A 21,255-nucleotide genomic window follows, 5' to 3' on the forward strand; every position below is an offset into this window, starting at 1 on the left:
TGTACGTGAAAGATTTGGAAGAAATAAAAGAGATGCATAGCCATGCCACTGATTATTATGCTAATTTCGAAGATATCTATCAACACTTTGCTGATAGCGATGGATTAATACATAGTACTTCCCTTTCAGTACGAAAACAGAATATCAACGAGGAGGGGGAGGAAGAAGGGCCACAACCAAAACGGATGCAAAAAGTTTTCAATTTTGTAACGGACTGATCCGGGAAGAAGCATTAATTGTGGTAAACTACTTAACCACCCTTGTCCTTTACATATAAAATAATTTTACATATCTTTACTTATAATACAAAGCAGTGACGGAGTCAAAAAATTATTTTTTTGGAGGGTTGAAATTAAATTGTACATTTTAACAATAATAAAAATACAATTTCACTATTCTAATAACCTTTGTCTTTATAATTTTTAAAAGAATAAATCAATTTTTTATCATTTTAGAGGAGCAAAATACAATTATACCATTACTAATTTAAAATTTTATAAATTATAAAATATTTAAATGAAAATTTTTTTATTTTAAGGGTACCTGACTCCGGCTCTGAATACGAGGATGAGATATTCTCTTTCAAATATACATCACTTTGTAAAGGCCCACAGCCCATTGCCGATCGCGGTAAGGCTCATTGCCCACAAAGAAAGGATTTGAAGCACCCCATAGAATTCGACCTTTCAAGCCTTTGATTGAGATACAAAAAATCATGTTCCTAGAATAGCCATCTGGATATTGTCCCCTGCTGTTCTTAGTAGGATTCCCCTATATTACTCTTTCTGCATTGAAGCAGAGGGAGCTTTATTCTTCTCAGTCCAGTGCCAGGACACTGTTATTCTTCTCTATGTCACAAAGCCCTTAAAACAAGGTTTTCAGCTCTTTTTTTTTTGTTTTGTTTTCTCATTTACCTTGAAAATGAAGCTTTTGAGTAATGATTGATATATTTTATACAGCGCCTATTACAAATGATGATTCCAACTCCAACAAGAACAAGGGGGCTTCCAGGGCTTATGAACCAGTTTCCACCATGCAAACACTCTATACAGTTGTTGTAAATTTACAACACATTTGGCCTTTGAAGCTGCAAAACACTCTATCAACAAATGTTTTGAATTTGGATCATACGTCTTAAAAAGAAACAAATGAAAGACAATCTTTAATTCAACTTCACCGACCATGAGATACAAACGACACTGTAATTGTTAATGGAGGAATGGTGTTGTTTCTTTCACTTATTAACTCATCATTGGATAATCCAGGGAATTCTCGAGCTTTGATAACAGAGTTTAAATCATCGGGTAACGAAACAACACCATCCAAATACGATACCACACTGGACACGCTAGACCTAGCCGCCACCATCGGGTGCGAGCAAAGCAACCCAAGCTTCAACACCAACTCTGCTTCTTGTACCACAAACTGCTTTTCCAACATCCCATCGACAACCGCCAAAATGCCTCCTTTATCCCAGCAATCAATTATCCAATCAGCAAGAAAATTTTCATCTGGCGATGCTCGTGCTTAGATCAGCCTTCTACCCCAAGTAATTTCGAGCATGAAATGCTTATATATCAGTGCTTGTGTTTGCTTTCCCAGTTCTTGCATGCTCAGGAGCCATGTAACCAAGTGTGCCCGCTACATGCGAGGTTTGAGAGGATAATTTCTTGATAGTCCAATATGATCTATATTCACTGCAAATTTAATCGACTTGACTTGATTGAATTTCATTTCACTCTGCTTAATTCAAAAAAAAAATCGAATTGGGATAATAAAATAAGAGTTCTCAACTTGATTAAATTTTTTTTTACTCAATTCGACTAGATTCAATTAAATTCTCATCCCTACGCGAGCAAAGGTTTTATGAGCCGAGCAATGTCAAGTCTATATGTGATACTAGCACATTTTATATTTACTCAAGCTAGGTTCAGTCCAATACAAGCTTCAAATTTTATCAAGTCCATCCAAATTTGTAAATGGTTAATTTAAATCCATTTTAAGCTTGTTTATATATTTTTTTAAAAATACTTATTTAATATTTAATAATCTTTTTTTTTCTTTTATGAGAACTTTAAACATCAACAACTGTTAAGACCAAGGCTGTCCAAGCATTGAAGACTCAATGTCTGATCAGTCCAGATGTTGGGACAGGTTTAGTGTTTTATTGACTTATTAGAATTTTTTTGAACCTTGTACTTTTATCCAAATCTTCAGCCTTTAAGATTAAACAAGTAAACTGACCCTTAAATAAGTTTATTTCCAAATTAATCATAATGTTGGATTTTAACTTTGAGATATAACTCCACTGAGTAAAAAACAAAATTGAAACAAGTCACACAAAACTATTGGTCAAATGATAAAAGATTTGATACAAAGTCTTTAATTAACACTAGTCTCGAGTAAATGTACAAAAAAATCAGTTCAGATTTAAGCCTATGTAAAGTATTAGCAGAACTTATGGTTGCTCAAATATTAAACACAAAATTATTCAAGCCATGTTTATATTTTAAATGAGACTGTTTTTATTTAAACCTTTAAAAAAAATTAAATATATTTTATATGTAGATCCATATAATACATAAAAACAACTCCTATAAAAGCATTAGGGAAATAAATAGTACGATAATATATTTTATTCTGAGGCATTTTTAAAAACTAAAAATTTTATTAAGTGTTTTAAAATTTAGCGATTAAATAAAACATGGAATGGTTGCATTTTAATTAAAACAATCAATAAAAATATGTATAAAATGAGATTTGAATGTTCATCAATTAGGTTAGTAAAACATAAAATTGATCATTTCACCAAAGCTTTATTTTAATATTTATTACATATTTTAGTTTTATTATACACATTTTATTACTTTTATCAATTGTATATATTAATACTATTATTTAAGCTCCTAACAAAGTTGGCGTCACGTGTAAACTGGGCACTAACTCAATTAGGAAATTACAAAAATGTCCTTTCATAATTAAAATAAATTAAATTATTTGAGAATACTTTAGTCCTTTTACTTAAAAAAAACAATAAAAATATACTTATGGTGGGATTTGATTTAAAGATACGTTAATTGCATTAGTAAAAATTTTAATTTACCACTCAACTAAAATTTTATTTTGAGAATTTTATATATTTCAATTTTATTATCCATACTTTATTACTTTTATCAATTATTTAAAATTTTTATTGAAATTATGTAATGAATCAATCCAACAACCACACCAAGAAGCGAAATGTGCTAAAGCATAATAGAATTATGGATTTTGTTCAAAAGGAATTTTAATTATTACATTTGGGATATAAAAAATTGATAATGAATTTGCCAACCCCAAATCCAGTTTTTTTTTTCCATTTGATGCACAAACAAAAACTCTGAATTTGCACATATAAATCCAAATTATTTTATTCAAATTCATGTTCAGAAAAGTCGTGATGTAATGTCTATCAATTATTATTGTGGAATATTCAATGAGCCTTAGCAACAAAAATTGAATTCCACAGTGACTTCGTTTTCAGGGGAATATGATATACTTCTCATATTAAAGACATTTCAAAGTCTTCCCAGTCTTCGTGATAGAAATTATTACTTAAATTATGGGTAAATTTTTGCCTACGTTGTTATTGAACAAAACCCCATTCGATACTTGTTATATTAAATGATTCATGACCCAATCTAAATTTTAAAGTTGAAATATTATTTCCAATAAAATTCGGAAAAACATAAGATTGGAGAAAATATTCAGAAAATGATTTTTGAAATTGAATTATCTGTTGGTTACAGATAGTTCTATTGATTTTGTTGAATATTTCTACTAGTAACATCTGTCTAGATTTGTTATATAAACAGATTCTAAATATTTTATTCATAATAGGGGTATTTTTCCCTTTGTAAATAAAATATTGGGAAATATCAAGAAAATTGTTTATCTCCTTAATTTCCATGAATTCCATTTGGAATTCATCCCATTCTCTGTATAAAATAGAATTTAATAATAAATCTTCAGCTTCATTTTCCTTAGCTTTTTTTTTTCAACTAAAAATAATGAAAATCTGGTAAGAGCTCTTCGGAAATTAGCTCTCTGATTTGAAATATGGGTTTTCCATATCTCGTTTATAAAATTATAAAATTCTGGTGATAAACTAAGATTATAAAAATCTTTTATTTTTAAAATTTCTTTTTCATCTTCTATTTGTTGTTCTTTCAACAAATTTTCGGATCTTTTGATCATATCAGCATAACTGGTTTGTGATGCTAAATATGGATCTTGAGACATTGGTGATTGATACACCATGTTAGAAAAACTGCTTCCAAGTGGTTGGTTTACCATTGGATATTTTAAAACATTTGGTCCAAGTGGTTGATTTACCATTGGATAAGACACATAATATCATTGGTTAGGATAAAATGGTATTTGTGCAGGTACAAATCCTTTTTTGGAGTTTGATTCTGCTTTTCCTTTGTTGGGCTTTTTGCGAACGATAGTCGATTCACCTACAGTTTCTTGTAGAGGCTTTTTACCTCTATCCATTAAAAGGCCTGCTCAAAAAATCAGCAAATATTAGTAATAAATTACAAATATTAACTGATTAATTTTAATAAGTGTAAATTTTTTATTACACACAATTTTATTATTTTCTTCAAGTGGAATTTCCACAAAATCTTCTTTTACTAGATAGCCAAATAGAATGTTTATCAATAGTAAAAGGTAAGTACTTACAAATAAAATTATTACCTAATAATATATCTCCTTTCATGTTAGGAAAACATACTATTTTAGGAATCACAAATCTAACATTGTTTATATAGATTGATATATTTTTAGCTTTATATTTTATAATAGTTTTACTACCTTCTATTCCCATTATTTTTATGAGTTTTTTCATTAATTCGCATTTTTCTACAGGAATCGCATTTTCTCTGCAACTACATATTGTAGCTTCAGTATCTATCAAGGCATTTAGAGAATATTTTTTATATTTTCTAAACTGAAATGTAACTTTTATAATTATTCCAACTTTTGACTTTTTATCAATTGTTGAAGTTTGGATTTCTTCCATTCTAGTTTTTCTAGAATTATTACTAGGTTCAGTAGGAAATATAGGAATTTGAACTATAACAAGTGTTTAGCGGTGTTTTTTTATACTAAAAGTATTTGCGGCGTTTTTGAAAGCGCCATTGTTGACGTTAAACACCAATAGAGCATGTAATTAAGAAATTAACATATGAAGGACTTCGGACAACGATGCTTTATATTGTAATAAAAATAGAAAGGTTATGCATGTGACCCACCTTTCTATTTAAATTGGAGCGATAAGGAGATTGATTCATGAAGAGATAAGGAGATTGGCGTGGCATTGGTGACTTACATGCATGTCCCTATTGCCTATTGAACATTAGATTCCTTTAGCTACTATTCTCCTAATGCAAACAATTATATTCAAATTTTTATTATATTTGAATACCTGGCATTATAATATTTAAAGATTTTATTTGAAAATTAAAATTTAATTGATAAAAACATAATTTTATATAAGGTATTCAAAAAGATTTAATTTTTATTTAATCTTATTTGATTATTTTTACATATTTAATTCTGATGTGAACAATTCATCAAAAGTTTCGCTCCAATTTAAATATTTATCTAAAGATTATTTACAATATAAAACATACATCAACTACATTTTTATTCGATTAAGCTTTTTAATTTGTTATGCATGTGACCACCTTTCTATTTTTATTACAATATAAAACATTATAAAAATCTTAAAATAAAAAGGAAAAACCCTATTATACAAAACCCTGTTACTCGATTCGGAAGGCTTTAAAATATATTCCTAAATGACATTGGCATGAACAGCCACAGTATGCTACTTATGATGCTTAAATATATATACAAAACCCTATTACTCGATTCGGAAGGCTTTAAATTTTTATTTAATTTTACAATCATAATTTTTAAAGAAAACCCCGACATTTTTCCACTTCACCTGCCGTGAGAAACAAATGCTTCTGTAATTGTTAATGAAGGAACGGTGTTTCTCTCGGCTGTCAACTCATTAGGAGCGCCCACTTCATTTGAAACTGCTGGGAATTCTCGAACTTTGATAACAGAGCTGATGTCATCGGGCAATGAAGCAACACCGTCCAAATACGATATAACGCTGGACATGCTAGGCCTAGCCCCTGTCACCGGGTGTGAGCAAAGCAACCCAAGCTTCAACACCAACTCCGCTTGTTGTCCCACAAATCTCTTCCACAACCTCTTATCAATAGTCGCCAAAATGTCTCCTTTATCCCAGCAATCCTTTATCCAGTCAGCAAGAAATGCTTCCTCTGGTGCCGTTTGTGGTTCGATCGGCTTTCTACCACATGCAACTTCAAGCATGAATATTCCAAAAGCATATATATCAGTGCTTGTGTTTGCTTGCCCGGTTCTTGCGAGCTCAGGAGCCATGTAACCGAGCGTGCCTGCTACATGAGAGGTTTGAGGATCATTTCCAAGGTCGCATAGCTTTGCCATCCCGAAATCTCCTAGTCGGGCGTTCATTTCACTGTCTATCAGCACATTGGCAGGCTTGATATCTCTGTGAATGATGACTTGCACCCATTGCTGGTGCAGATAGAACAACGCGGAAGCTACGTCCTTGATGATCTTAAACCTTTGTGTCCAATTAAGGCTGCTATTAGGTTGGTAGTAAAGAAACTTGTCAAGGCTTCCATTAGGCATGTAGTCATAAACCAAAAGCAACTCGTGCTTGCGCTTGCAATAACCGAGAAGTCGAACCAAATTCGGATGCCTGAGGCGACCGATGGTTGCAATCTCAGCCACGAATTCTCTCATACCTTGCCTTGAATCATGAGAGATCCTTTTGACGGTAATTTGTATGTTGGAAGAGGGTAAAATACCCTTATACTGTTGTTCCAATAGGGTCGGAAGCGTGTAAATTATTGTACTAAAAAATCACACAAAGTTCAATTCCCAGGGAAGAGAGGTGGATCACATGGATCTCTTAAATACCAAGTCTTTCCTTAGACAGAATATCCCTTCTATAGTAATTTAATAGCACAATTAAATACTACTATTATACCCTCAAATATTGAAAGAAAAATAGGACAAGAAAGAACACAAGAGATTTAACGAGGTTCGGTAAATTATACCTACGTCCTCGGGCACTAACACCAGATGATAACTTTACTATCTCCAAAGTATTACAAACAAATAGAATTCCTTAAGAATTCTCAAATGGGAGAAGAGAGAAAACTAAGAGAGAAAGATTGGTTGGGATGGTTGAAATGAAAAATGAAAAGGCCTATTTATAGTTGAGGTTCAGGGACTAACTTGCAAATGGCCTAAAAAATTAGGGACCAAAATTGCAATTATCCCATTCAACTTTTCAACATTCGGTGCAACTTGCTCAACCTTTTTAACAAGTTGCTTCCTACCTTTGTTGACTTTTCAACAATCTCCACCTTGAAGATTTGATTAGGATAATCACATCTTCACATACTTCCTTCAACTCCCCAAATTCGATAAAGCTATCTTTTGTAGTGCCTCCAAATGCGCTCTCGAGCGCCATACACCTAAAGGTGCTCAAATTCTCAGGATGTTAATCAAGTTCAAACAATGATTAAACTTGATTGTTGTTACCACCTTGGTCATCATATCTGCGGGATTATCTGTTGTCGGAATCTTCTCAAGTAGAATTTTTCCTTTTTCAAATACTTCCCGCACAAAGTGATATCTTACGTCGATATGCTTGGTTCTTGAATGATAGACTTGATTTTTCGCTAAATGAATAGCGCTTTGACTGTCACAATATAGACTAATGTGACTTTGAACAACTCCCAAGTCTTTCAATAATCCATTAAGCCAAATAGCTTCCTTAACAGCTTCTGTAACTGCCATATATTCTGCCTCTGTAGTAGACACAGCTACTGTAGACTGTAAGGTAGACTTCCAACTCACTGGGGCTTTCGCAAGAGTAAACAGATACCCCGTAGTTGAACGACGTTTATCTAAATCACCAGCAAAGTCAGAATCAACATATCCAACTACAAACTGACCAAGTGCTTCATCCTGTTCAAAAATTAAACCAACATCTACGGTTTTTCGAAGATACCGTAGAATCCATTTCACAGCTTGCCAATGTCCTTTTCCAGGATCATGCATATACCTGCTCACAACTCCAACAGCTTGTGAAATGTCAGGCCTCGTACACACCATCGCATACATCAAACTCCCAACTGCATTAGCATATGGGACTTTCGCCATATATTCTCTTTCTTCTTCAGTTTTCGGAGATAATTGAGCACTAAGTTTCAAATGAGAAGCAAGTGGGGTACTTACATGTTTTGTGTTTTCATTTACACCAAAACATTGTAATACCTTTTTCAGATATTGCTTCTGATTCAAACAAAGCTTGCCTCTCTGTCTATCTCTACTTATCTCCATGCCGAGAATCTTCTTGGCCTCACCTAGATCTTTCATCTCGAACTCTTGATTCAACTGAGCCTTCAGCTTATCTATCTCATTTTGGCTCTTCGAAGCGATTAACATATCATCAACATACAAGAGTAGATAAATGAAAGATCCGTCATGCAGCTTCTGCAAATACACACAATTGTCATATTTGCTTCTTGTGTACTTCTGCCTTCTCATAAAGCTATCAAATCGCTTGTACCACTGCCTCGGGGATTGCTTCAATCCATATAGCGATTTGTTAAGCTTACAAACCCAATTTCTACCACCAGCATCTGTGTATCCTTCTGGCTGAGTCATATAGATCTCCTCTTCTAACTCACCATGCAAGAAAGCCGTCTTAACATCAAGTTGAGCTAGCTCCAAATTCAACTGTGCTACCAAGGCCAACAAAATTCTAATGGAGGAATGCTTCACAACAGGGGAAAATACATCATTGTAGTCAATTCCCTCCTTCTGAGCGTAGCCTTTAGCTACCAATCTTGCCTTGTAGCGAATATCCTTCTTGCTAGGAGATCCATCTTTCTTTGCGAATACCCACTTGCATCCGATTGCCCTTTTATCTTTCGGTAATTGCGCCAACTCCCAAGTATTGTTCTTCCGGAGAGACTGCATTTCTTCATCCAAGGTGCTTTTCCATTTATCACTTTCTAAGCTTTGCATTGCTTCTTGATAAGTGATAGGAATATCATCAACAACGGGAAGGGCGTAGGCCACCATATCAGTAAATCGAGCAGGTTTACGAATTTCTCTCCGTGGCCTTGCAACTGCAACTGGTTCTGGTGTACTTAGTGGTTCTTGGGTCAGAACCTCTTCAACCTCTAATTCCTCCATTGTGGCTGGAGAATTAGACTTATTAACTGGGCAAATCCCCATCTGCTCAAACTCCACCTGTTTTGGAGTACACTCCACCTGCTGTGGAGTATTGCTCGTCTGAATATCTTTATCTGCTACCTTTTTCAATGTGGCAGATTCATCAAAGGTAACATCTCTGCTACAGATCATTTTCTTTGTGCTTAAGCACCAAAGACGAAATCCCTTCACTCCAGAAGTGATTCCCATAAAGAGAGCTTTCTTTGCCCTCGGATCTAACTTTGACTCCTTCACATGGTAATATGCAGTGGATCCAAACACATGTAAGGAATCATAATCTGTAGCCGGTTTTCCAGACCATACCTCCATAGGAGTTTTTCTTTCTAATGCAGATGATGGCAAACGATTAACAAGATGGCCAGCGTATGTCACAGCCTCAGCCCAAAATTACTTGCCCAACCCAGCATTGGACAACATACATCGAACTTTCTCCAGCAATGTTCGATTCATACGCTCTGCCACTCCATTCTGTTGTGGTGTATCCCTAACTGTGAAGTGTCGAACAATACCATACTCTTGGCACACATCGAAGAACGGATCACTTTTATATTCCCCTCCATTGTCCGTCCTAAGCCGCTTGATTTTCTTGCCAGTCTGGTTTTCGATCATAGTTTTCCATTTAAGAAAAACTCCAAGCACTTCATCTTTAGTTTTCATGGTATACACCCAAACTCTTCTGGAAAAGTCATCAACAAAAGTAACAAAGTAGTGTTTTCCTCCCAACGAAGGTGTTTTGGAAGGCCCCCACACATCTGAGTGAATATATTCCAAAATACCTTTTGTATTATGGATAGCAGTGCCGAATTTCACTCTCTTTTGCTTTCCCAGAACACAGTGCTCACAAAATTTTAATTTGCAAGCCTTTGCACCTTTCAACAATCCTTGCTTTGCCAGAATTTGCAAGGATTTTTCGCTGGCATGTCCCAACTTCATATGCCACAACTGCATTGAGTCCAATTCTTTGTTACCGGAAGCTGCAGCGACTGCTCCAATAACTGTACTACCTTGGTAGTAATACAAGTTATTTTTCCTGATGCCCTTCAATATCACAAGTGCGCCAGATGTCACTTTTAAAACCCCATCTCTCATAGTAACAACTGAACCATTGGATTCCAAGGCTCCCAATGAGATGAGATTTTTCTTCAAACTGGGCACGTACCGAACATCAGTCAGAACTCTGGTTGATCCATCTTGATTCTTTAATTGGATTGAACCTATCCCAACAGTTTTACAGGCATTGTCATTGCCCATATAAACAACTCCTCCATTTAGTTCTACTAAATCAGAGAACCACTCCCGGTTAGGGGACATATGATAGGTACAACCCGAATCCAATATCCACTCATCTGAGTGGAACGACGATGATGATGCAACTAGTGATAGTTCAGAGTCACTGGTATCATGCTTTGCAACACAAGCATCTACAGCAGCTTTTCCCTTACTCTTCAGCTTTGGACAATTTTTCTTCCAGTGGCCTTTCTCATGACAAAAGGCACATTCATCTTTCCCGAGTCTGGACTTTGACTTTGATCTCCCCTTTTGAGTTTTCTTCCGAGTGTATGAACGACCTCGGACTACTAAAGCTTCTGTATCTCTGATTGAGTTTTTCTGTTTGTCCTTCTTTCTTTGTTCATAACTGTATAAGGCCGCACAGACTTCGCTCAGAGATATATCACTCCTGCCATGAAGTAGAGTAGTTTCTAGGAACTCAAACTCCTCAGGAAGTGACCCCAACAGCATCAAAGCCAAATCTTCATCTTTGAATGTCTCATCCATATTCAGCAAATCAGTGACTAACTGATTAAATTTGGTGATGTGATCATTCATTGTGGTACTTGGGACGTATGTGAAGCGAAACAGTCTTTTCTTCAAGTGGAGCTTATTTTGACTGTTTTTCTTTAAAAAATTTTCTTCAAGTGCCACCCACAACTTATTTGCAGAAGTCTCCTTTGAAAAAGCATACCTCTGCTCTCGAGAAAGGCATGATCGAATTGTGCCACATGCCAATCGATTGATCGCCTTCCAATCTTTCTCCTGTACATCATCTGGTTTCTCTTCATCAATGGCAATGTCTAGACCCTGCTGAAAAAGGGCATCTAGAACCTCACTTTGCCACATACCAAAATGGCCCGTGCCATCAAAGATCTCCACGGCCAATCTTGCATTTGCAATTGTCGGTCTTGTCCACATGGACGATGTTGAAGCTCCTACACCGACCGTTTTCTCCATAATCTTTCAATATACCTAAGGAAATCTTTTCTGATGTGGAAGATCAGTTTAAACTGCAACCACAGAGCATACTACGATTAACCTTCGGCTCTTGATACCACTTGTTGTTCCAATAGGGTCGGAAGCGTGTAAATTATTGTACTAAAAAATCACACAAAGTTCAATTCCCAGGGAAGAGAGGTGGATCACATGGATCTCTTAAATACCAAGTCTTTCCTTAGACAGAATATCCCTTCTATAGTAATTTAATAGCACAATTAAATACTACTATTATACCCTCAAATATTGAAAGAAAAATAGGACAAGAAAGAACACAAGAGATTTAACGAGGTTCGGTAAATTATACCTACATCCTCGGGCACTAACACCAGATGATAACTTTACTATCTCCAAAGTATTACAAACAAATAGAATTCCTTAAGAATTCTCAAATGGGAGAAGAGAGAAAACTAAGAGAGAAAGATTGGTTGGGATGGTTGAAATGAAAAATGAAAAGGCCTATTTATAGTTGAGGTTCAGGGACTAACTTGCAAATGGCCTAAAAAATTAGGGACCAAAATTGCAATTATCCCATTCAACTTTTCAACATTCGGTGCAACTTGCTCAACCTTTTTAACAAGTTGCTTCCTACCTTTGTTGACTTTTCAACATATACACCCTACCAAATCCACCTCTCCCTAGAACTTCCTTTTTTTTAAACCCCTTTGTTGCTTTGAATAGATCTTTATAAGAGAATCTATGAGGCCCGAACTGAACCTCCCAATCCTCGAGAATCTCCATGAATCTCTTCTTCCTTGAGATCAACACAAACCCGAAAACCAATACGAGGACTAAAGTGAGACCTGTGAAAGAAAGGGTGATAGCCAAAATCTTCTTCAATTGCTTGATTCCTCCGTTATCATGTCGTGGAATCTTTGGAAGGCGAAACAAGTCTAGCTCATCAGTTGAGCCATTCATCTTGAAACTCCAAGCCAATATGTAGTGTGAGGATGAAGTAGCTGGAACAGAACCGGTGGACGACGAGAAGCCGACATACATAGAGTCATGCATATAAGGAGACAGATCCTTTTTGTAGGATATAAGTGGGGTTTTTGGCCTTGGTAGATTGATGGGATACAACGTAACATTGAGTCGCTTCTCAACCTCGTTGTATTCTATCCATATTTGCATTGGGTCTCCGCTTACAAGCGTGACATTGATGAACTCACCTTCATCAGTGTGATACCCCGCAGGAGCAGATTTCACCGAGTTTACGCTATTGATATCGATGCCAACATGGTTGTTATCAATGTCATTGAGGTCAAAGCTTTGAACTGTATCCAGCTCAACCGCAACAATATGATTTGAGCTGTCACCGTTATTTGTTTCATTGAAAAGACCAAGATACTGGACGGCAGAAGCTGCGGGAATTTCATTGTTTGGCGAGATTACAAAGGCCATTCCATGGCCGCCGTATTCCGGTCTAATTGCAAAAATGAATGTGGTAGAAAAGGAGAAAACACTACCATTTTTGGAGTTCTTGAATTGGATTGGATTCTCGTAGAATATGTGACCTGTTATTAGGCTTGTAGAGTTAGTCAGTTTAAGCAGCCCACTAGAATCTACCTCTGCTCCTCCTTCTACATCCAAGTGACCATTGAAACTAAACTGACCCAGGTTGATATCTGACGATGCAAGGTTCAGAAGGAAAAGCAGCAGCACAAGCATGATCAAACAAGACATTATTACACACAAAATTACAGCAATAGTGATTATGGGCTGTAGTAAGTTTTGTTGTGTAAGCAAGTTATTCTGCACCATCAGTCCAATATAAATAAAAAGAAACCAAAACACCATTGTCTTAATCGATTTGATTAAGACCTCAAAGAAATTTCCGGGATTTTACCTGTCAGTAGTAAGGAAATTGCTCTCCTTTTAAGACGATAAGATGAGATTATTTGTTAAACGTGATGATCTCTTTTGATAATGAAACACTCTAAATATCGTGACAACTCTTTACCTCTAATATATGTATTTAAAAAATTAATAAAAAAAACTTAATGATTATAATTCTTGCTTTCCTTTCCTTTCAATAAAAAACTTGAAACGCAATGAAATTTACCATTTCAGTAAAAAAAATCATTTAATTCTTGCTTTCCTTCACCCTATTTAGATAATTAACTGTTTTTCTACAATTTTAGTTAAAACAATAAAAAATTACTTACAAACAATGTTTAAGATACTAAGCGTGCAAAGAATTTGTCATATATGATAGTAACATATTTGACTTTTACTTGCAAACCATTACACTAGTATTTAGTAAACACACTTTCAATCATGAGCCCAGGATTTCCACACTTATATTAATTTATTAATTGATAATTCTGTAATTTCATTTAATTTAAACCATAATTACTAAAAGATGATTAAAAATATACTGGCTTGTATGTCAGATCATAATATAAAAACTTAAATGAATCTCAAGACTATTTACACTCAATCACTTCATTATTGTAAACATTACTAATTAACATTACCTCCTTTTAATTAAATTCTGACCAAACTATTTCACCCAATTACTTGCATTTGATTTAACGTAACGTCGTGGAACCAAATTCAACTCATAATTGAAAAGGGTATTGATCAAGAATCAATTTTAAGGTGAAAGTATTGACCTCAATATTACTAGTAAAAAAATTAACACATGTAATAATTGGATCAACATTGTTAAATAATTATATATCGCCTTAAAATTATACACTAAATTGGAGTATTGTTATTTAAAAAAAATTAAAATACTCAAAAAAAATAATGTTGGCCATAAATCCATTTAAAAATTTAACAGTCAAATAGACAAAATATTTCGCTTCATAACTTGTATCTTAATTAACTTGTCACGTCCGGTTAACATTATTAAATCAAAGAAATACAAGGATTTATTAACATAAATTATAAGGTTAAATTAAAGTTTAAAGGTTCACTTAAAATATGAAAGGGATTAGATAATACCATAAGGCTCCAAAATGAGTTTGCAAATATTAGAACCATTTAAAATATGGACCAAGTTTGAACTCCAATATTTAAAGTCAAAGCTTAGCTCAACCCGCATTATACTTTTTGTAATATATTTTTATTTTAATTTTCACATATTATGCAATTTATATCACATAAAATAGAATATATAGGAATATAAATACTATGTAAATATTTATAGTGGAATGGGTGGCATCGGTAAAACAACACTCGCAAGAGTTGCTTATGATCAAATGTCACCTCATTTTGAAGGTAAAAGCTTTCTTGCTGATATTCGAGAAGTTTCAGACAAATGCGGACTAGTTTCTTTACAGAAACAACTTCTTTCACAGATCTTTCATGGTGAATGCTTCAACTTTTTCGATGTCCATGAAGGGAGTACCATAATTAGCCATAGGTTATCTCACAAAAAGGTTCTTGTTGTTCTTGATAATGTTGATAACATGCAACACCTAAAATGCTTGGTTGGAAGGCATGATTGGTTCGGATTAGGGAGTAGAATCATTGTAACAACAAGAGACGAACATTTGCTTCGATGTTGCCGAGTTGATGATGTGTATATGCCCACAACACTGAATCTCAAAGATGCGCTTCAACTTTTCAATTTGAAAGCTTTCCATAGTGATATAGTGCCGAAGGATGATTTCATTGAGCTTTCTGAACATGTCATAGATTATGCTAGTGGGCTCCCTTTAGCTCTTGAAGTTTTGGGTTTCTTTTTGTGCGGTAGAGATGCAACTCAATGGAGGAGCGCGATTAAAAGACTTAAAAGAGATTCTAATAAAGAAATTCTCGATAAACTTCGAATCAGCTTTGATGGACTAGAAGAAAGGGAGAAGAATATTTTTCTAGATATAGCATGCTTTTTCAATGGGGAGAAGAAAGATTTTGTAATCAAAGTATTGGATGGTTGTGAGTTTTTTCCAGATATTGGAATTGATGTTCTCATTAAAAAATCTCTGGTAAAAATCGATAAACACAACAAATATTTGAAGATGCATGACTTGTTGCAAGAAATGGGAAGAAAAATTGTTAGAGAAAAATGTGTTGATGAACCTGGAAAGCGTTGCAGATTGTGGGAAGAAACAGACGTCCATCATATCCTAACAAAAACTAGAGACTATCTCTCTACCATAGGTGCTGAGACTATCTCTCTACCATGAGCATCACTTATAACACATGAATTATTCTTGAAAACTAGAGAATAGCCTTTCTTGACTAACTGGCCTACACTAAGCAGGTTCTGATGAATTTCAGGTACATAAAGCACATCTGAGATAATTTTGTTACCTGATCCAGTGTTGATCACAACATTACCTCTCCCCTTTGCTTCAATCAAGTTGCCATTGCCAATCCTGACTTTCAAGATATAGCTCTTGTCAAGATCCTTGAACAAGCTCTCATCAGCAGCCATGTGGTGTGAGCAACCACTATCCACAAGCCAGCTACATTTGCTGTTGACTGCAAAACATGAAGCAGTGAACACATGCTCCTCCTGAGCTTGCACATCCTCAGCAGTCTTGGCTTGTACTGGTTGTGCTTGTGTCTTCTCATGGTTCCTACAAATTTTCTCATGATGGCCATACTGCTTACAACTTTTGCACTGTATATCTGGTTTGGTCCAGCAAAATTTCTCTAGGTGATTAATCTTCTTGCAGTGAATGCATGGTGGAAACCTCCTCCCGCCTGCATCTCTATTTGTTTCTCTTCTTGATTTGTCCTTTCTTTCAAACCAAGGTTTCTTAGCTCTCTAATTTGAGCTAGAACCTTCTCTGGCTCTTGCTTGAAAAGCTTCTTCAAGATTCTCCTCCTATCTGCTAGCTCTCCTCTGTTCGAGTGCATAAAGAGAATTAACCAATTCAGACAATGAAATGGTTGTAAGATCCCTCGAGTCCTCCAGTGAGGAGATTTTTTATTCAAACCTCTCTGGAAGAGTGGTAATCACCTTCTCAACCACTCTACTGTCACTAAAATTCTCTCCTAGGAGTCTTATATTATTGACAGTATCCATTATTCTATCAGAATACTGTTTAATAGTTTCTGACTCCCTCATTTTTAAGTTTTCAAACTCCCTCCTCAGGTTAATAACTTGTTGCTACCTGGTCTTATCCGATCCCATAAATTCCTCTTTCAGCCTGTCCCATGCCTGTTTAGGAGTTGCTAGATCGCTTGCACCCCTACGGCGCAGCGAAAAAAATTAAAATCGGCGACCCTAACCATGGATCCATGTGTGAGGAATGAATCGGGGTGATCAAGGTTACGAATTTACCTAATGTTTATTCAGAGTAGACAGCAACACCTCAACAACAAGTAGTCTGATCTGCTGTCGAACCAAAACCGCAATCTATCGTGATCCCGGTCTCTACGTAATCCACCCAGTTGACTACGAACGGAAGGAATCCCCAAAATAATTTTGAGAGTTACTTTTCTTATGCGGCTGCTAGACTCAAACAAAGAAAAACGTGATTATTTATATCCTTTTGTTTTTTAGGGTTTTTAAGAATTAAATAAATATGATAATATTTTAAACCAAAAATTATAATTACATTAATTATAATATAAGTTCGGTAAACCATATATTTATTTGAATTCTTATGCTAACCAAATTCATGTCCTCACTATACGTACAACAACCTTGTACATAATGTGTTGGAAATTTGATTACCGAGTTAAATTAATTCTATAATTAATTTAATTCAAGCGACCCCAAAAACAATACCAACTATGGTATATTCCGTTCATTTCAACTATAGGGTGTGACCTTGTAGGTTCTTGTAACGTTAGCAGTAACACTAGAACGATTCTAATGCTACGAACAATGAGTGGCATCTAGCAATGCATCATTGCTACCTAAGTCACAAGAGATCATGATTCGACATAACCTTTTTATGATTAACCTTTTATGCAATAATCCTTAAGTCCTTTATCTCTGGATTGGACACAAGTCATGGAATAGTCACACTTGCATTGTCCATTCCATGTTCCTTGATCTCTTAAGCAGACTACGATATACAAATAAGTATGACATCTAATATCAACTTATTTGAGCATGGCCATGCATTTCTAGTCTTACTTAATCAAGTGGCCTAAGATATTACTCCCATTATGTAGGAGGGACTTATCCTATATCGACCAACCATATCCCTCTACATAGATTGTGGTATATCCAACATCAGTCTTTATAGAACAACCAGTTACGGTGTACGTTTGACTGTATCAAAATATACAACTCACGATGTTGGGATTATGATGATCTCAAGTCTGAGGATCATATAAATATTAATCATTATGAGTAATGTCTTGACAATTACATAATAATCCAAGAAACATACTCATAACGGGTCAGTCCAATATGTTGTTCTCTAACACACATATTCATGTAATGATTCTGACATTCCATATCAATGACAACTCATTATCATCAATCAACTACACGTTAGTCTTAATGCATTATCGTTGTCCTATCCAACAATAATACTTGACTAAGGAACTTTTAAGAATAATCATATTATTCTCAGGACATTATTATAAAACAGTTTATTTATATACACAGAAAAGAAACTGAAATAATAATGGTAACGCCTTATATTAATAAACATGATAAATCAAGTATGTTATTACAACCATCTCATGATTGATCTTTGGGCATACTCTAACAGGAGTGCCACAGGCCATGATGCGAGTGAAGATAACATCAGACACACCATTCTGTAGACAGGCCATGGCTTTGTGCTTCTTGGCTCGTTCCTCACCATGTTGCCTGATCTGAGCAATGGTAGGATTTGCTCTTAGTGGTGGTGGCTCAACATCACTTTCAACTGCACTCCAGAGGTCAAGTGCTTGAAGATATGTCCTCATCTTGACTACCCAAATGTGGTAGTTATCTCCAGCAAAAACTGGTGGTGGAGGAGGAGCAAAACTCATGCTTGCTAAAACTGACTTTGCTTTGAAAACTAAACTTAAACAACAGAGGTCCTCAAAGATAGGAGGCTCTGATTACCATTTGTTGGATCAATGGCAGCAAGAAAACAAGACAAAATGAAATTTTCTGAGCATAAGCTCACAAAACAGCAAGCAAAACAGAATGAAACAAAATTGAAAGACTAGGAACAGCAAGTAACCGATGAAGCACCTATTTTCTCATTGAAACTTTGAAAATATAGGTGTTACAAAAATAGTATGACAGATACCTAACATATGTAACTGCTCCCATCAGTTTTAGCAAGTTGGAATGCAAAACAATACAAATTAAATAGCTGAATTATTCAGCCATTACATCTGTCAAATTCAAATCCTAACAACTCTAAGGTCTAGTTACATTCAAGCTTTGATAGCATTACAAAATAATCAAAAATAAACAAAAGAGCAAAGCTACTTCTGGACCTGCTCGAATTTTGGTTTGCTGTAGTTGCTGGTCTGCTTCTTGGCCTATTGTTGCATTGCAGTCCATGTTCAACAATTTTCAACAAATCATGAGGCATGGTACGAGGTAAAATCCAATTTGAATTCACATCCCTTAGAACCCCTTCAATCACCGTGGCACCAATATTAATGTTGGTTGTCTCATTCGAATTAATCTGAACCCAACCTTCCTTGGGATGTCACCATTGCTTTGCAGCTCTGGAGATCATTGTAACAAAAATATTATAAGACCCTATGTGAGTTGAACTTTTAACCCAAGATAGACTAGACATAACAACGTCCCCATTGCTGTTACTTGCATCTTTAAACACAAAAGCATTACGACACTTCCAAAAATAATAACAAATAATAGGAAACAAAGACGACCAGTCTACTCCCTCAACATCAATCTGCCCAATATTCTTTAAATTCCAAACAAGTTAATCCTTAATATGCAAAAACCTGCTAAGGTCATTTGGAACAAGATTATTCCAAACATTCTTAGCAAAAGAAAAATCCCTCAAAACTTGTATGGTTGCCTCAACCTGCTCACATCTTGAGTAACTAGTGTCAGTTGTCACATGTCATCAAGCTCTCTCCTCATTCACTAACAAATGTCCCTTAAAATGAATTCAAAGAAAATGTCTTATTCATTGAATACCTTTGCATTTCCTGACCACATTCCAATCCTCACTTGCCACATCCCATCCATCTCTTGCAATTGATCTGTAAGTTGTTGCCTCTCAGGATGTTGGAGTTCGACAAGGACCGATTGAGGTGCGACCAGAACCTAGGTATACCCCCACCCTATAAAACAATGACAATCCTTGTATGTAATTGTAGAGTGGTGAAGCATGATGTATTGTAATTTGAAATTGTAAATTAGGCTCTCCTGTATATTTAACGAGCTTGTTCTCAAGTAGTTTAAGAGTTTTTTTATGTTTTTTTATCGATTTTTAGCTTTTAGTTTCAATGCTAGCTTTTATCACATTTTATCACTTTTGAAACCCAAATTGATAAAACTATGTCATTAGAGGTCTAATAATTAATTTGAGCTTGTGTAGGGAGGTGATTGAGGCTAAACATCAAGGAGGAACTCAATTGTTGTGGAGGACGCAACACAAGTGCTTGTGTGTCACGACATTGACCTTTTATCACCTTGAGAAAGTTGAACTTCACCAAAATTCAACATGGAGTAGTTTGTTGTGGAGATTGTAACACTAAGCATAGGGTGTCGCGACATTGAGCTTCAAAGTCACGATTCAAAGCCCTCGAGGTTGCAACTTCAAGCCAAAAGATGAAGTTGAAACCAATGGCCTGTCATCCTGGTCGCGACACTATCAAAGAGCCTCTCATGCTCTCTTCATGCTAATTGCAATGAGTGTCATTATACCAAAACCTAGGGTGATTTTTGGGTGATTTATTTTTTAAGGGATTTTTCAATAATATGTTGCCTCTGATATAAATCAAAATATTGTAGTTAGTTGTTTGCTACACTTTGTCCACCGGAATGATAAAGAGAGAGGAAGCAACAAGCAAAAGGGAACTTAGCTTTAAGAAGAGATCAAGGCAAGGCTAAGAATGACGTCCCAACCCCATCCAATGGTTTCTGGTATCGATGTATTTAGGAAGAAGTCAGAAGTCTAGATTGGCAGAGTTTAGAATTTGATTTAAAAGAATTTGGATGGGTAGAAGAGTATATGGAGAAAGACAAATGAAGTATATAATTTTATTGTTATAGATTTAGTGCATGTTCTAAAAACTCTAAAATTTTTACTCAAGGTTTTCTAATGTAGTGATTAAACAAAGCATCGATTAATTGTATTTTAATTAAATTGTTTTTTAGATCCTAATGGAATTTTTATTTTTTATATTGAAGTCCTTACTATGTAGATTTCAATTAATTCAATCTGTTCCTTGATTTAACATTCCAAAACTATGATTTTCATAATATTACTAATATTTATATTATCTTTTTATTTTTCATAGCTCTACACCAAAGTTTTTAAAATTTTGCCTTATATTATCACTAATAGTCGTAGCAATTTAAAGAAAATTAATATTTTTTAAAATTTTCCCTAATATTATTTATAAAAATTAAAAAAAAAACATTTTAATTAATATAAACAATCAACCCGAGCATCACACGTATAAAGAAAATTAGATGCATAATAAAACATTTAATTTACCACTCAACTAAAGTTTTATCTTGATAACTCTAAACATTTTAATTTTATTATACACACCTACCTC

The 21,255-nt window shown here is 35.0% G+C and overlaps 4 protein-coding genes across 4 annotated transcripts; 1 reads left to right on the top strand and 3 right to left on the bottom strand.

Annotated features, from left to right (window-relative positions):
- Window positions 1-1,173: 1,173 nt before the first annotated feature.
- LOC121223287 (L-type lectin-domain containing receptor kinase V.9-like) lies at window positions 1,174-6,849 on the bottom strand. The gene is made up of 2 exons (XM_041104446.1): window positions 6,000-6,849; window positions 1,174-1,466 (listed from the first exon to the last, which is right to left on the bottom strand). The coding sequence occupies exons 1-2, from the start codon at window positions 6,847-6,849 to the stop codon at window positions 1,174-1,176; spliced, it is 1,143 nt and encodes a 380-aa protein (XP_040960380.1).
- A 5,367-nt stretch (window positions 6,850-12,216) lies between these two features.
- LOC121223288 (L-type lectin-domain containing receptor kinase V.9) lies at window positions 12,217-13,311 on the bottom strand. The gene has a single exon (XM_041104447.1). It carries the CDS (start codon window positions 13,309-13,311, stop codon window positions 12,217-12,219), a length of 1,095 nt encoding a protein of 364 aa, XP_040960381.1.
- A 1,475-nt stretch (window positions 13,312-14,786) lies between these two features.
- On the top strand, window positions 14,787-15,764 carry LOC121223289 (disease resistance protein RUN1-like). The gene has a single exon (XM_041104449.1). The coding sequence runs from the start codon at window positions 14,787-14,789 to the stop codon at window positions 15,762-15,764; it is 978 nt and encodes a 325-aa protein (XP_040960383.1).
- Window positions 15,765-15,833: 69 nt separating this feature from the next.
- LOC121223290 (uncharacterized) lies at window positions 15,834-18,525 on the bottom strand. Its single transcript, XM_041104450.1, has 5 exons — window positions 18,253-18,525; window positions 16,524-16,627; window positions 16,278-16,429; window positions 15,892-16,212; window positions 15,834-15,844 (listed from the first exon to the last, which is right to left on the bottom strand). The coding sequence occupies exons 1-5, from the start codon at window positions 18,523-18,525 to the stop codon at window positions 15,834-15,836; spliced, it is 861 nt and encodes a 286-aa protein (XP_040960384.1).
- Window positions 18,526-21,255: the final 2,730 nt, after the last annotated feature.

Source organism: Gossypium hirsutum, chromosome D11 (assembly GCF_007990345.1).
Source record: "Gossypium hirsutum isolate 1008001.06 chromosome D11, Gossypium_hirsutum_v2.1, whole genome shotgun sequence".
NCBI classification, from domain to species: domain Eukaryota; kingdom Viridiplantae; phylum Streptophyta; class Magnoliopsida; order Malvales; family Malvaceae; genus Gossypium; species Gossypium hirsutum.

Excerpts from the sequence above, each read along its gene's own strand:
- LOC121223287 (XM_041104446.1), bottom strand. The coding sequence starts at position 6,849 with ATGAGAGAATTCGTGGCTGAGATTGCAACCATCGGTCGCCTCAGGCAT. Across the intron at positions 1,467-5,999 it reads AGAAGCATTTGTTTCTCACG|GAGGCATTTTGGCGGTTGTC; the intron begins GCAGGTGAAGTG and ends GCTGGGATAAAG.
- LOC121223288 (XM_041104447.1), bottom strand. The coding sequence starts at position 13,311 with ATGTCTTGTTTGATCATGCTTGTGCTGCTGCTTTTCCTTCTGAACCTT.
- LOC121223290 (XM_041104450.1), bottom strand. The coding sequence starts at position 18,525 with ATGAGTTTTGCTCCTCCTCCACCACCAGTTTTTGCTGGAGATAACTAC. Across the intron at positions 16,628-18,252 it reads CCTGTGGCACTCCTGTTAGA|TATTCTGATAGAATAATGGA; the intron begins GTATGCCCAAAG and ends ACTATTAAACAG. Across the intron at positions 16,213-16,277 it reads AGAGATGCAGGCGGGAGGAG|ATATACAGTGCAAAAGTTGT; the intron begins GTTTCCACCATG and ends GGACCAAACCAG.
- LOC121223289 (XM_041104449.1), top strand. The coding sequence starts at position 14,787 with ATGGGTGGCATCGGTAAAACAACACTCGCAAGAGTTGCTTATGATCAA.